A 16,718-nucleotide genomic window follows, 5' to 3' on the forward strand; every position below is an offset into this window, starting at 1 on the left:
ATATTCCCTATATGCTTTAATATATAGAATCATAACACGTATATAGTAAGACAATCCTGTTCTTAAAAAAAAAAAAACATGTTTAAATTGAAATGTAGAATGTCCTTCCAGAACATTCTGAAATGTTTACAGTAGAAATGCAGTTTGTGCATCTTCAGTGCAGCTGAAATGTTGTTGTTGTTTTTGCCAGACATGGGGAGATTTCATGAGTATAGTTAGTAGCTATATAGGACATTTATAATAACATTTATAGGATTTTTAAATGAGAAATTCCAGGGAACTGCTTACAGTAAGATGGAAAATAAATACGGTTTTGAAGCTTTTCATTCTCAGGTTTTTTTTTTTTTTTTAAGAGTCATGGTAATCTGGAGTGCAAGTGCAAGAGCAAGGCGGCAAATACTCTTTATGCAAATCTTATAATGTGCATATTTTATTTAATGCATTTATTGAATAGTTTGCCTGTTTATTGAACCAACAGCACGTTCCCAACTGCAGCTTTCCTTTCATGTAGAGGTGTTTTATACGAACACGTGGAGAAGCGGATAATTCATGTGCACAGATTACCAAACATGAGAGCAGTCATGAGCTACGGCTGTCAGGAGAGGGCTTGACTTCAGTGCGTTTCGATTTATTTGGATGATTTTAATTGAATTCAGTTTGAAGGCACAGTTATATGGGATGCTCAACTGATGACTTCCCTTGAAACAGCTTCACTGTGAATTGTTCATATACAGTGTTTCAGTCTGATTTTTTTGTAAAAGACAATAAACAAATGTATATTTTTGGATGAAAATGCTGTATGTTTATTTTTAATACCAAATAATAATATCATCATTACACTTCCTTACAATAATTAAAAGACTCTACATTAAAAAATGTTTTTTATAACAAATAATAGACAGAAAAGGGGAAAAAATAATGTTAATTTGGTTGTGTTTGTTCATCTTTTTGTCCTCTTAGGTTTCTTGAGACTTCTTTTCTCTTTGTCTGCGTAATTTAACAAAGGCCTGAGCTTCTCTCTCGCATTTCCTGGCCTCGAGTAACTTCAAGATATTCTCACCTACAAAAGAAAAAAAAGAAGCATGAGATGGCAAGAGGTCATGTTGAACATATGACGTAAAATACATTCCAACTTGATCTAAATGTTAAAAGTTTTCCATAACAAATAGTACAGATCAGTTACTTCATGTACTAAATGTTGTGCATGTAACAGGAAGTTACATACTGTTGGGTTTGGGATGCATCAAAGGTAAGCGGATCTGTGCAGGTGTGGGATCAGGCTGTCTACCTCCGACTCCTGGCACCGCTTTAAGAGACAGGAATGCCTCTCCTTCGAAGTCATCACTGCTCAAAGTGTCATGGTCCAGCACTGTCACCAGCAGACATGCTCCGGGAGACTGGCACTGCTCTAATGTAATGATACTGTGCCCCCAAAGGACAAAAACAGCATTAAAACCATAACACAACAACAATCTAAAACCTCTATCTCTAATCAGATTAACAGTTTATGTTTCCTGGCTCTCTCTCTGTGTGTTTCTTTCTCTGTCACCCTCTGCTATAGCTGTTTGTGATGCACAACATGCTAATGGGCTACCTGATGTGGACTGGGCTAATAAATGAACATAAATTACCCTCAATCTGAGCTTCCCACAAAAAGAGCTGGATAATGGACGTTTGTGTGATGCATGTCGTTATGAAGGAATTAGTGGGATTATTTGAGTGTGTGGTTTTTAAATAGGAGAAAAATAAGACTTTATTTAAGAGTAAGAGGGAGGGAGATGTTTCTATGGAAGATTATTTCTGCCACAGAATTAAAATATAAAAAAAGGTCATTGCAACTTCTTATCACATAATCCTGACTTTTCCCCCTTCCAATTGCATTTTTTTTAATAAAATAAATTGTTCCCTTTAAATTGTTAGTTTACGTCTTGCAATTCTCACTTCTTTTTTTCCAGAATTTTGACTTTACATCTTGCAATTCTATTTTTTGTTTTAAATAAGCCATAGATATATAATATATATAAAGGTAATTTTAACTTGAATTTTGAATTGCAAGTTAACATCTCACAATTTAGACCCCAAAATTCAGATTTTTTTCATGGTGAAAATAACCTTCCCTTTCATTCTTTGTGTTTTTTTTTTTTTTTCTCTCTATTTCCCTTCTGTGAATCTAGTGATTGGTAGCTTTCAGAGAAAAGCGAGCTCTGGGTGATTTTGGATTCTAAAAGTAAACTGAAATGGTGCACATACAATTCAAAGGACTCTTCGAACAATGGGTTGAGATCGCAGTTCTTGATTTTGGTGGATCGTGGTTCTACTTGAGGGAACAAGTGCTTTGGTTCTAGAAATAGCTGAACGAAAGGGTCACTGGAACCTGTAATGAACAAAATCCCGTTTCATACTCAACAGTGATCACAGGAATAAAGTAGCTAATTCTGATATTTATCAAAATCAATGACATTCAGATAATTTTAAAGTGTTGTGTCAAAGCACTATATTTTCAAGACCTGCTGATTCTTGATTTATTAATTTCTTCTATAAATCCCACAGATTTTTTAAAAGAGTAACCGGCATTGTATAAATTGTGTAGGTCTTCTCACCATTTGAGTCGAGAGGAATTAGATTGACGGCGTTGAGAACCTCTACATGCAGCTTGTTCTCTGAGCGTTTGTACGATGTGATGAGAGTGACAGCTCCGTATTTCTCTCCATTAAACACTTTCTGTAGGAAATGTAAACAAATCCATGTCAGTAATACTTCGCTGGGTTCTATGGGTGATTCCCTTATCTGTGATCCCACCTGTTCCCGCACTTTTCTCTCAAAGAACTTCTCTATCAGCTGATTACAAGTTAAAGAGTTTTGTGTCAGGTTTGCCCATAGAGTCTGAGGAAACAAAAATCAAATACATCTATCTGAAAGGGAACGAAAGAAAAGAAAAACAGCACAAGAAGGGAACAAAAGAATAACACTGACCTTATATCCCTCAGTATGTAGTGTTTCAAGAGAAAGTCCATTCCCTTCAGCATGAAAACACTGTTCTAAGCACTGCCAGAGAACAAACATAGTACATTTCTGAAGAAAATATAAAATACAAGCTGATTGCTAAGGTGTTATGAGTGTTTTTAATGCGTCAATATGTGGTCCTAGGTGGAAAATTTTAAATCTGACAGTTTAGAGTCAAACCACACAATCTGAGGTCTCATTTGTGTCTCCAGCACAAACAGTATAAGACCAGTTACATGCTAAAGTATTATATTTAGCATTCGGCTGAAAGACTAACCTGCAGAGTGTACAGTAATCTCTGAAAGTAAACCATGTTATTGTTCTCCTGCTGAGACATCTGATGCAGAATCTTAACCGAGTTCATCCACAACGGAGTAAGAAGACTGAAAGAGACAATTAAAAATATCACAGAGGCTACAGTGAAAACAACAAAAATGTACAGATATAGTCAGGCTGAAAAAAGGTTAAGATACCTATTAAAATTCTCCTGAACCAAATTCTCATTCATATACTGCAGTTCTTTCTCAAGGTATTTCATCAAAGGAGTCACGGCCTGGTGATAAGACATACAAGTGGTTTAGAAAAAATTTAATTTCATGCCTCAGGCTGATAAAAGTCATATCCCTTACATCCTCCGTTGTTCTGGAAGGAAGCCTTTGACGTGAAGTCATGTTGCGAACATGTGTCTCAATGTCTTTGTTTAACTAAAAAGAGACACAAGAAACAATTATACTTTTTGAAGTTTCCGATGCAGTTTTGGGAGGAGCTTAATCATCGAGTCCTGTCAATCATCACAGCGACTGTATATAAGCATCAGCCATTGCTCTGTTCCAGCGACTGTTCTTCTGGCATCCCTCCACCTTCCCTTCTCCTCCTCTATTTCCTTCTTTGTCCTCCACACTGTACCATCATTGGGAGGGGGACGGGGGGTTCTTAGCTCAAACCCAATCTCCTTCATGGACAGCAAGCCAAGCTCCTTTACCATTATCTGGCAGGCCTAAATGGGCAGGTGAACTTGTGAAATTTCAACAGTCCACTTTAGATCTTCTACTAACTATAAGTAACTTTGCAACTACAAGTCAACTAACTCTCGTTAATTTGCAACTACATATCAACTAACACTCATTAGAGTATTAGTAGATTGTTAGGTTTACAGTTGGTAGAATAAGTTGAAGTACTTTCAAAGTTACTTATAGTCAGTAGAATGTCTACTAATACTTCACTGACTATTAGTAGTTGCAGAGTTACTTTCAGTTAGCAGAATGTCTAAAGTAGACTGTCAAAATGAAGTGTTACCCAAGAGACATGGTAAAATGTGTGTTCTGGTTGTTGCGAAAGAGTCTTATTGCACCATCTCAGGAAGAGCTTATGTGTATAAGAGAAGTTATAACACTACCTGTTTCTCTGTTCAACAAAAAAGCAACAGTATTAATGTCATGAAACATTTCTGAGAACCTTTCTGATGAGGCTGATTTATAGCATTTTGAAGCATGTTATTCCCATCATACTTTTGAGAACCTTAAAGCTTATATATTTTGAGGGGGAGTTGTGGCCTAGTGGTTCGAGAGTTTGACTCCTAACCCTAGGGATGTGGGTTCGAATCTCAGGCCGGCAATACCACGACTGAGGTGCCCTTGAGCAAGACATTGAACCCCCAACTGCTCCCCGGCTCACACAGCATAAACGGCTGCCCACTGCTCCATGTGTGTGTGCACTTTGGATGGGTTAAAAGCAGAGCACAAATTCTGAGTATGGGTCACTCACCATACTTGGCTGAATGTCACGTCACATATGGCAGTTTAGAGACACCTACTCTCAATAGTGATATACTATGACACAAATGGAATCTTTAACCAATGATGTAATCGCAGATATGATACCTTCTTCCCTAGTGTTTCAACTGCAGAGCGGATCTCTTGGTTCAGGGTAGACTGTGTGCGTTGCAGCTGTGATGGAAGTGTGTTCTGGAACTGAATATCTCCAATCACGTGTCGTGTGCGCTCCCGGAGCCCCGCCCAGCGTAACTGCTGTGGTAGACTTGTCAAAACGGTGTGCAGATGCTCCATATCGTTCACCACCACGCACAACTAAATATACATAAACCATGAGGGGTTACTGTAAAACTTGCAGATGATCAAGCTAAAACACAATTCAGAGTTAAAGACCGCACACCACATACAGTTCCACATCATGAACAGCGCACCATTTTTATAGCACTTTCTCGATCTGCGTCTACAGAGAGCTCCTTCACTCGAGTCTTCAGCATCTTACAGTACGTTGATGCGATCTTGCACACATCCTGTAACAAACGATGCAAATTTATACATCACAATTCACTTATGTGCTAAAATGTGTGTGTTTGTGTACCTCTGTGAGTTTGACCATAAGCATGAAGGCCTCCTCTGGGTCAGGCCAGCTCAACTGTTCCCAGAGCTGAGCAACAGGATGCAAACATGCTGCAATATCCACTGCAGAAGAGCTGTGCTTGATGGGAACTCCTCCGGTCTGCAGCGGCTGCAACTAGAAAAGAGAGAAAGAGAGTGTGAGTGTGTGTATTTCCCTTCTGCTTTAAGTCAATGTGCAATCTAACCAGCCATTTTCATTTTTGCTTCATGGAAATTCACAAGAACAGTGACAACCAAGTGTCGACAGTGTCTTACCTGATCCACTTTCACAGCTTTTTCCACCCTCTCCACTGTGGTGCTAAAGGCTTTATTTAACCAGAATGGAAGAGCATCTCTGAAGTCCTCATGGAAACTCGTGAGCTGCAGTAACTTCCCCCTTAAAAAGATGTTTAAAGGGATAGTCCACTCAAAAATTCTGTCATCATTTACTCCTTCTCATGTTGTTCCCGTATGACTTTCGTTCTTCTGTGGAAAACAAAAGATGATATTTTGAAGAATGTTGTTAGCAAGTAAACAATTTCAGGTACAAATGACTTCCATAGTATGTTTTGGTCCATACCATGGACGTCAGTGGGACCCAAGATTGTCTAGTTGCCAACATTTTTCAAAATAGCTTCTTTTGTGTTCCACTGAAGAAAGGGATAAAGGAATAGTTCACCATATACATAAATATAGTAAATGTACATTTTTGAGCGAACCATCCTGGATGCTAAGGAAGTCAGAGATTTTAACAGATTCTGAGTACAACACAAAATAATCTTTACTGTATGTAACAACTCAGATTGTTGCAGCTGATTGTAGGACTGACCTTTTTTGTAAGAAGGCTTTGTCTTTGTGGATGGCTTGCAAGGTAAGATACACAGGAAACAGGCTGTTTGCCAGCGGCTGATCCATTTGATTCTCCAACTTAGAGAGGGTAGCTTGTAACTCTTCAGCCAGCTGTTTACACACACACACGAATAAGGGTCAACCAATGATCTACTGAGCATGGAAAAAAACGCAGAGAAAAAATGTACAATAATATTTTTAATGCATGTTTCTTGATTCTCACCAGAGAGTCCAGTTTTCGGTAAACCACACTGAAAACATCCAACTGCACAGCACTGGAAACAGAGGGAGAGAGAGTATTTTATTCTAAAGAGAATAAAAAATCATGACTTCTCATCAGTTATGTGAAGGATGGACAAGAATGGCTATCAATCTAACTGTCCGTTAATTTCAATAGCACAAAAAATGGCCAAGAAACAAGTTCAAGAATTGTTCTGATTAGGCCTTCTCTATATTCAATGAGCAGCACATGTATTCAGCTCCAAAATCCAGAAGAAATTCAATGTTTAAAAATTTATTAGCAGACTAAATTACAAAAGAAATGAAGCTGAGCCATATAGATCCTATTATATATGCATTGGTTGCATTTAAAAAATTTACAGTTCATTACTTTTACCTGAGAAACACCTTATTCCAGACATCTTTACTGAGTCTAATGTCTTCTTTTACTTCTCCAATCAACCGACAGAGAGCACTGATGGACTCCAACGGATCCTGTCAGAGAGCACTTATAAAGGACCTCAACTAACATCTAAACTTACTGGAATAATATATCTTTTATATGCATGTAGAATCATTGTCAATAATCTGCATGGTTTCTCACCTTGGCCATGGGTTGATATAAACCTTTTTTGCTGTTAAACCACTCTTCTGTGCCATTCTGGGAGAAATGGGACATGCTTTAGGTGACTAAATATATCAATTAAGTCACGCATGTAAAGCCCAAAAACTAGCCTGTTTGTTCTCAAATACACAGAAAAACATTTTTAAAAAAGTGTTTTATTGTGATGTACAGTATATAACATCGATATAGTTCTACATACTTGACCTATATACTATATTTACTTTTTTCTATATACTTAATCATTTTAATCAGATTTTGTTACTCACAACAACAGCATCTAGTTCTACATACTTGACCTATATACTATATTTACTTTTTTCTATATACTTAATCATTTTAATCAGATTTTGTTACTCACAACAACAGCATCTATGACCTCAACTTGTAAGTCAAACTGAGCAGGATAGAGCTTCTGAAATGCTCGGGTCTTACAAATCTGAACAAGAACCCTACACACAACACATAAATATACGTTATGAGATTTTAGCATATAATATATATTCAGACACACACAAATTAATGATTCTTAACATATGTTATCAAGTCTGTGTGTGTTACCTGAGCAGAGTTTGTAGCTGTGGTGTTGTTTTAGGGGTTGGAGGATAGATGTCCCTGTATTTAGACACTAAGCAGAGCCCATACTGAAGAAACCCTTTTAGAGATTCACCTAGCTCCTGTTTCTGTTGCCATGCAAACACGTTTTATATGTTTTTAAAAATGTTTTCAATTTTAACATATTTTAAACTGTAAATAATCCCCTAAAAAGTCTGGCAGCATTTTTATCAGTCACTACTTCAGTCTTCAGTGTCACATAATCCATTAAAAATCACTCTAATATTCTGATCTGCTTTTATTTTATTCTTTAAAGAAATTAATACTTTAATTCAGCAAGGATGCATTAAAGGGATCGTTCAACCAAATATGAAAATTATGTCATCATTTACTCACCCTGAGTCTAATATAGATTTTTTTTTAATGGAAATCAATGTCTACCAGCAACTGTTTGGTAATGAATATTCTTCCAAATGTTGTGTTTAACAGGAGAAAAAAAACTCATGCAGTTTTGGAACAACTTGAGTAAGTGTATTTTCATTTTTGGGTGAACTACCCCTTTAAATTGATCAAAGGTGACAGTAAATCACATACATAAAGTAAATAGAAGACAAAAATGAGTAGAATAAAAATGTTTATCACATGACATTTTTAGCTGCTGATAAAACATTTTGCTTTCTTGTGACAGCAAAAACAACTCAACTTTACCACAGCATGATTATAAGACTTGATATCAGACTGTAACACTGATGATTTATGTGATAAACTGCTAAAACATCATGTGACACTGTTGCAACACCCCTCCCCATGATGCAGTGTAGAAAATACTTTCTAATTCTGTGGTTGTGGGTTTCAGCTTTCAAGTCACAGGGGCAAAATACCACACAAGAATCACCAACCTGTAGGTAGGGGAGTTCCTGTTGATCCCAGTGGTACTCTATACTGGTTAGCTGCTGGAAAAGCACAGTAGAGTCCACCTCCAGGCTTTGGTAAAGTTCGCTGTAGGCCACCCACTTCCTGTGTAGCACCACAAACAGCCCACACATATGCAAAAGACATCAGAATGTACTCCATTCAATTCATCTAAACAGCATGCTGACACCGCTGAGCTCACTGTACTGGGAATGTAGTTAAAAAATGTTCATGAAAGGCACAAATCAACACTGTCTTGGCTGCTGTTTTCATTTAATCAGGCTTGCTTTCAGAGCAGTTTATATATATATAAAGTTTGATGGCATATTCTTACGCCAGGTCTTGGAGAAAAGGTGAAATGTCATTCTGGCTGGCGTAGTGCTCGAGCAGGGCTAACCCCTCCCCGCACAACTCTCCCTTCCACGGAGTACTGTCCTGAGGGGTGAGAGGAGAGTGGCATTGAAAAACAGAGAGTGTGACTGTGCTGTGAAAAGAAAAACTTTATGGTATATAAAGAGCATTGTGCAGAAGGAAGTGATGTTGGTGCTTACGCAACCATCGGTCATTTAAGATATTTCATGATTTTTAGAGAAGCTTTCATAAATTCTCTTTTAAATGTGCACCTGTTGTTTGGAGACATGGTCTTGAACAAGCTGCTGTAGGATGCCACAGTAATTCACATAAGGACTCCGTCCAGCACTCAGGGTGTCATCTCTCTGTAATAAAGGAATAAATTAAATGTTAGCTATGGATCTGTCATTCAGTCATAAATGATCTAAGGTATGTTAAAAGTATAATAGTCAGTTTGCAATGTTCATCTCTGGTTTGGTCTGTGTCCAAACATATGCTTTTTTACATATCTCACACAGAGGCGTTTCACTTTAGATAACTTACTTTACATCAGTATAGTTTTGTAATTTTATGTGCTTTTGTCATTTGTATAAATTTTTTTTTTCTTAAATATTACCTTTTAGATTTTATTAGTTTCAGGTGTAGAATTAGTTCTTTTTTATTTTTCCAGATTTAAATGCTTCAACCATTGTTTTTTTTTTTTTTTTTTATACTTATATTTTTCATCTTTATTTCAATTAGAAATGTTTAAATAGTTTTAGTTCATGATAATTAATTCACACCTTCTAATGCAGAAGTATTTAGGCTCAGTTCCAAAAATTACAAGATAATAATTGCACATGTTCTGGTCATTCACACAGTTGCACTTCACTTAAAAAAATGCATTTCTTTTAAACAAAAACAAAACAAAAAATACAGAAAAGAAGTACTTGCAACACAGTGGAAGATCCCTTTGTGATCTTTACGAGTTAACCAAACAAAAACCACAATTTTTAAGTACTGAAAAACATGATAGCTTGCTGATTAAAACTGGAAAATAAAAGCTTTCACCTCTTTATGAATGAATTTAAGCTGAAGATGACACTGTCCCCTGTCTGGGTATGTCTCTGTTCGGGGCTCCAGGATATACCATGTGTCCTCTGTGCAATGCAGCTCCTGCCCACAACACACATACAGTACATAAAGCACATGCCATGCAACAGAAATATAAGAGATTGGCATATCTTTGTAGTTTATATTACATTATAATATTCCTTTAAACATGGCATAAAACCTCATATGTCTGAGGTAAGATCAGGTAAATGGAATTGATATATGGAAAATCAAATTGACGAGCATTGACTAAAGTTATGCAAAATACCTTCAGCTTCAGAACAACATTCCCCAGGAAATCATCCTGGCCTTTCTCTTTTTTAGCATCTTTTATCATCCTGCGAAGAGACAGTTGAACACTCAACATTACATTGAAAGCCAGCACCATTTAAAAGAATAATTAAAAATATTTTGACTTCAAAATAATTCTTTATTTTACAGTTTGCATGAAATGTTTCAAACCTCCTAAGTCCATGAAAGTTTGTGCGAAACTCATCAAATTTCTGCACTAGTGACACCTCTTCATCTTTGTCCCTTAACATAGGCATGATTGAGGTGATTAGAATTAACAGATAATGTAAAATACAAAGTACAGTACAATCGGTATTTCTTAGTAAAAAGTAAGTTCTTTTCACGCACCACATCTCAATGTGGAAATTGGCATTTGAGATGTCTTCAAATTCCCTTTAAATAGGAAGCAAGCGTTGAGACAAAACCATCAGTCAACAAGTCATAAGAACAACTTCGTTTCTATAGAAGAAATGAATAATCACAGTTTGAAGGCCTCGTCCCAGATGGGGTTGAGTGTCTGTTTCTTTATGGTTGTCTGCAACACATGTCCTTTAGCTGAACCCCGAACTACTGCTTTCTGAGGTTTAATCGATGATCCACCACCATGAGACTCCTTGTTTTCACTTAGGATCGACAGCAGGCAGTACGGATCACTGAATCCTGTAATCAAATATGCAGACACACGTAGAGGTTGTCCGGATAGTATTTATGTTCAAATCCTGAAAATCCATTCTGCAGTAATAGATATGTTTGAGTTTTCACTATTCTGTAAAATTAACAAGCCACAGTCAACTGACAGCAGATAAAGTCATACCACTAATGTCTTTCCCCAGAATTCCTTTAGCTTGTTTCACTGTAACCCTGAGGCTGTAGATCGGAGTCTAGTCATGGAGAAATTTACATATGCAATTCAGTAAATAACAACATAATGAATGTAATGAAGTACAGACTAAAATAAAACTGCTTTTTACATGTGGCGGTAAGCTTTTCTTGCGATCTTGTAGTCTGTGAAGTTTACAAGTGCTTTTCCGTACACATGAGAACACATAAGGGGTCTTGATCACCCTGTCTGGGTGTATTTTTCAATAATGACTAACTGACTGTATTGTATTCCTTATAGATTACATATAATGTGGATTATATTACACAGGAGATTTTATCTTTTTTTTAATGTGAAATTCTTACCTGCATGCTCTTGACTTTTTCACTTATGGTTTTATGCTCATCTTCTGTTATGGAAAATGCCTGTCAGAGAATTAATATTTTAAAAAATTAACTAAAAAACTAAATGCAACTATATAATGAACAACAACCATACTGTAAAATATTTGACTACAAACAAATCCAAAGAAAAAAAGTGTGTTACCTCTTTGATATAGTCTTGTAACTGCTTGGCACTGTATTGCTCTTTTGTGTGAGTTTTTCCTAAAAGATGAGTGATTGTGTACAGAAGCTCCTTGTATAGCAGTTTGAGCTGCAGGGAAAATAATAAGTCATTATGCCACAAAGCTCACAGGAAAATACTTGAAGTTCTCAGTCTCTGATGAAGAATTACCTCATTCTCTTTATGTCTCTTTTCACTCTCCTCCGTGTTCTCAGAATTGTTGCAATCCTGATAATTTATCGCAAATATAATCATTTGTTAATACAATACTTTGTCCTTCTTAAAAAAATAAAATAAAAAAATACAACAGAACTAGCATCAACAGAGTTTTTAAATCTTTTCAAAATTTTTTTGAATTAATAATTCCTTACCTTTCTGTTCACTTTTCTGCTCATGCCCATTCTCCGTGCAGGTGAGGACTGAGAGAGAAAGAAGACTTTCAATTAAAATCAGAAATTCAGAGAGAACTGCGGAAATTTAGAAAAAGAAGAAAGCATAAATAATTATACAGTACCTGCCTCTGTCTGAGCCGACTCGACCCTGTCCTCTCAAAGTTGGTCTATAGATATAAACAAATGAAACAAAGATACTTAACTAGAAATGTATAATCTGCAATCGTCAGACTGTTAACAATCATATAGAAACTAAATGCAAATGGCTTTGTTTGCTGATATGTATCCAGACACAAAACTTCATAGACACATAATGTTGTCTATTATAATTCCTGATATTCCTATTTTTATTGCTATAAAACATCCAGCAGAATTGGAATCTTTTATAAAATAAAATCACATAAACACTTTTGTACTCAGTTATCAAGTGTCGGGCTCCACATGGAACATGCCCATGTAAATGCCCTATCTTCACTGCAGCACTTCCTTATTATTAGCAGTAAGGAAATTCATCATAGTGACCCACCATCATGTGTTTAGCATGTTGCTAGTGTGCCTTGTTTTTACTGAAAACTATATAATAATATTTAATAAATGGAATAAATGTCAAAGCAACCCATGTAACAGAAACTGTTTCAACATCAAGAATTTAGCATAAAAAGTTTATATTTATGTAACTGGTCACCATTTTAATTTCTTCTTTTTTCTTTTCTTTTTCTTTTTTTTTTTTTTTAAAGTGCTGCGGTGTGTCCAATTATTTTTTTTAAAAAGCACAAATGTTGTTGCTCAGTGAATATGAGGTCACTAAACTGAAATGAATTTTAAAAGAGTTATAAAAATTGTTTCAGTATGGTTCTGCAGGACACTGCTTGACATGTCACATCACCTACCCTCAACTAATGCAAAATATTAGGCAAGTTATAAACCACTCTTTTGACCCAAAGAAGAAAAGGGTTTTTAAAAAGTAATGCATTTTACTAACCTCTTTAGGAGGAAGGAGTAGGTTTTCCCCTTGTGTGGATGGTGCATCTTGGACTGGTACCATATTTTACAGCGGTACTCCTCACCCAGTTATTCAGCTCTCCTAAACACAAGCAACGTGAGTGACAGATGCTCACAGCTTTTCAGCAGTTATATCAAATAGTCAACCGTTTTCACGGACGTCTCATGTTTATGTGCACAGTGTTTCATTTAGGGTGCGGAAGTTGGCGTTTCCTGTTAAAGATCGGACCTGCAACTTTAACTGTTTCTTCATACATCTGAAAATGCTAGCACGTCAACTCCTCATGTTGTTCTGCAACTCCATCTTCCTTCCTCTCTCACAACGCACAACTCTATTCCACTCACTCTTTATCTTTATGCATTTAGTGTCACCAGCAAGGTGCAGTCTTGATAGCTTCTTTTCAAACAGGGTGCTCTGATTTTATAGTTTCCATGGTTTGACATAGAGATATGTTGCTCGTCTGTAGCTGCAGCACACTAACTTTGTAATAATGAAGAACACCAATCTAACAGTTCCCAAACTCATGGGAAGAATCAATAGCAGACAATGTTTCTCAAAATAAAGATGAACTTTTACAGTGCTAATTAATTTGAAGATATTGACAGAATGTAGAATTTAGTATGTAAATCTTAAAAGTAATTTTTCTAGAAACTGTCCGAGTTAGAATAAACTAAGGACAGTCATTTGTATTCTCCACACTAAAAGGAACAATGTTGTACTATGTCCAGAGGCATAAATGCAAAATTTTGTTTTGTTTAGCATCATTTTTCATGCAAAGAACTTACCGTTCCAGTTGGGTTTCTGACCTGCAGCAAAAACTGTGATACTAGTGTTTGGAAAGTCCCGCCAACATGTAATTTAATATTGCATTTGTAAATGGGAAATACCAATAAACACCTTTTATATTTAGAGGTGTAAACCTCCAAGAGGACTGCAATATGTTTAAAAATAAACTACATTTGACCATCATGTCGTCATAATAATGAACTCCTGTGTTGAGAAAAATGCGAATATGCAAAACACACTGTTACTACTGTGTGTTTTGTATGTATACATGTATGTATGTATTTTCTTTAGGTTTAAAATCTTAAAATATTTTAAATATTTGACTAAAACAGTTTACTGTAGTCAGTATTATAATGCTTATTATCCCTATATTCAACCCTGGGTGTGTGGTACATTAGTAGTATTGTATACTGTTTGTTGTAGCCGTATTGAACTTCATATGGTATGTTGTTCGTTGTGCTGCAAGTCATATTCCTAAATGATTGTAAACTTGGACTCACTGGGAACGAAGCAGGTTCATGTGTCCAGCAGCATGCGCCGCTGGTGTAGTGGTATCATGCAAGATTCCCATTCTTGCGACCCGGGTTCGATTCCCGGGCGGCGCAGAGGTTCCTTTATTAAGGTCATAAAATGAAACATAAATATTACAACAAAAAACAAACGATTGTTTGTAATTCGTTGGATGTCGACCGACTCACCTACCATAATCAAAAGTCTCCTGATAAAGCGCAACGCCTGTGCACATCAGAAAACTAAAGCCAGGTCAATTTCTCATATTTTCTGATAAAGTTATATATTTATTTATGTATTTATGGTTACATTCATTTTATTCGCGGTCTACGTCATCAGCGACATTTTCTGATAAAGTATTTTCCTCATGACATTTACTGACTTTAGACGTAGCCTATTTAAATAGCCCCTGTATTTGTGAACTAATTTAAAGCGTGAGAATGACTGCCTGTTGTCCCATTCAAGCGCGGGCTGTGAACGAGCAATTGAAAGATGAAAGTCAAAGATTTAATGAATCACTCACCACCTGGCTTATTTCTAAACGAATAAATCTATTTAGTGAAGGGATTCAAACGATTTACCTGAATGAATCAAAGCATCTAGCATTCACATTTTTTCAGACGAAATATGTTGCCTAATTGTTGATCTTTTATTTACAGACAAGGCCTCTTCCATGAACACTTAAAGAGATATTTGTCCCAAAAATGAAAATGTGATGTTTATCTGCTTCCCGAGGCAACCAAGATGTAGGTGACTTTGTTTCTTCAGTAGAACACAAACGAGGATCTTTAGCACAACCCGTTGCAGTCTATCAGTCTTATAATGGAAGTGAATTGGAATGGAAACACGGCTAAAACATGTAATAATAATAATAATAATATATATATATATATATATATATATATATATATATATATATATATATATATATATATATATATATATATATATATATATATATATATATATATATATATACTAAATCAAATTAAATCTGCGGCTCATGATGATACATTGATGTGTAAAGACACAAAACGATCAGTCTGTGCAAAAAACTGAACAGTATATTTATATATATATATTTTTTTTTTACCCCTGATTCATGCAATGTCCAAACTGTTAGAATTGTCATGCTCCAGTGACACTCCTAATCATAGACAGTAATGGGCTCGGTGCACAAGATGGCGCCGGTGAGCTTCAGCGACGCGAGTGTATGCATACCTACTTCCGGTCTTGCGATGCTCACTGTAAGGAAAACTTACCTACTAAACTCGGCTAGATATGTATAATTAATGATTTTCAAATTTAACAGCGGATAGTGGTAAATAAAAGACATGGGGAAATATCCTCCCTACATTTTTGTGTACCTATGCGTGGAAATTCATCAAGATAGAACGCGGAGATTGCTTTATTCTTCTGTTGATTATGCGGATCAGCGTCAGAATCAGGTTAATCAGTCCACGGGGATTTCATCTTTCAAACACAAACCACTCAAATATGCAATACTTTACATTTTCGAAGAGCTGATTTTGTTATGACTGTTAGGTCAATGTTTCTGACTGTCAAACGAGACGCACAGAGATTTCTGATAAAAGCAAGTTTTATTAACTTTATTTGATAACATATTTTATAGCTAACTGTAACTGTACAATTAAACGTAATGTAATTATAGTAGGCTTGCATTAATTAAAAGATCTATGTTTGCATTCATGTGTGTTTTTATCAATGTTTGTCAATGTCAATGATATTTGTTTTGTCAAAGATCTGCAGCATGAATCATCTGTCTATTTATCTGATATTATCAGATAAAACAGATATTAAAATTAGTCATGTATTACTTTACTGTGTAAAATAATAAAATATGTTGTGAAAATAATGATGAAACAAACTGATGTATGTGCAGAATTGAGAAATGGATACTTATGAAGATAATTCGCTGCATATCTTTGCACACACTCGCAAGACTGGAAATCCAAGATGGCGGAGATATGCAACTAGCCCATTGAGACTGTAGATGGAGTGTCAGCGGTCCACCTGAGAGATAGGTAGCGATAATGCATTTATAACAGTTCTAACAGTTTGGACATTGTATGAATCAATATAATATATAATAATAATATTAACACCGCTCCACCATAGTGGATGAAAAAGGCTGAAGGAGCATCCCAGAGGAGATTTTCAAATCCTGGAGGATCTGCAGAGTGTTTTACAAATGACATCAGGCAAGGATTTCACATATGCCAGGTCAAGAGCCCACCTCAGCAGACCCAAGGACTCTATATGGGGCATGGATGGAGCTCAGGACACAAAACTGAAAGGAACGTGCATGTTGGAATCTTGGGAATAGTTTAGGAAGAGCCCAGTC

At 36.1% G+C, this 16,718-nt stretch overlaps 1 protein-coding gene and 1 non-coding gene across 2 annotated transcripts; one reads left to right on the forward strand and one right to left on the reverse strand.

The window, feature by feature from the left end:
- Positions 1 to 933: 933 nt before the first annotated feature.
- Positions 934 to 14,008, reverse strand: LOC132121668 (protein unc-13 homolog D-like). The gene is made up of 35 exons (XM_059531324.1): positions 13,843 to 14,008; positions 13,037 to 13,138; positions 12,177 to 12,221; positions 12,034 to 12,081; positions 11,834 to 11,890; positions 11,645 to 11,752; positions 11,464 to 11,523; positions 11,093 to 11,159; positions 10,761 to 10,938; positions 10,627 to 10,671; positions 10,450 to 10,521; positions 10,256 to 10,325; positions 9,946 to 10,050; positions 9,168 to 9,260; positions 8,879 to 8,979; positions 8,532 to 8,649; positions 7,639 to 7,760; positions 7,439 to 7,529; positions 7,060 to 7,116; positions 6,853 to 6,950; positions 6,460 to 6,511; positions 6,217 to 6,347; positions 5,664 to 5,784; positions 5,371 to 5,523; positions 5,207 to 5,302; positions 4,884 to 5,090; positions 3,633 to 3,707; positions 3,477 to 3,556; positions 3,281 to 3,386; positions 2,974 to 3,045; positions 2,800 to 2,883; positions 2,601 to 2,721; positions 2,251 to 2,374; positions 1,226 to 1,422; positions 934 to 1,060 (listed from the first exon to the last, which is right to left on the reverse strand). The coding sequence occupies exons 2-35, from the start codon at positions 13,097 to 13,099 to the stop codon at positions 957 to 959; spliced, it is 3,321 nt and encodes a 1,106-aa protein (XP_059387307.1). The 5' UTR covers positions 13,100 to 13,138; positions 13,843 to 14,008; the 3' UTR covers positions 934 to 956.
- A 369-nt stretch (positions 14,009 to 14,377) lies between these two features.
- On the forward strand, positions 14,378 to 14,448 carry trnag-ccc (transfer RNA glycine (anticodon CCC)). The gene has a single exon. It is a non-coding gene; the product is annotated as a tRNA-Gly (tRNA).
- Positions 14,449 to 16,718: the final 2,270 nt, after the last annotated feature.

This window comes from Carassius carassius, chromosome 39, assembly GCF_963082965.1.
Source record: "Carassius carassius chromosome 39, fCarCar2.1, whole genome shotgun sequence".
In the NCBI taxonomy this organism is placed as follows: Eukaryota; Metazoa; Chordata; class Actinopteri; order Cypriniformes; family Cyprinidae; genus Carassius; species Carassius carassius.

Bases quoted from the DNA above. Each gene is read 5' to 3' on its own strand.
- LOC132121668 (XM_059531324.1), bottom strand. From the start codon at position 13,099: ATGGTACCAGTCCAAGATGCACCATCCACACAAGGGGAAAACCTACTC. The intron at 11,524-11,644 runs GTAACACACTTT...ATTCTCTGACAG, and splicing joins TACAAGACTATATCAAAGAG to GCATTTTCCATAACAGAAGA. The intron at 6,348-6,459 runs GTGAGAATCAAG...GTGTGTAAACAG, and splicing joins ACCGAAAACTGGACTCTCTG to CTGGCTGAAGAGTTACAAGC.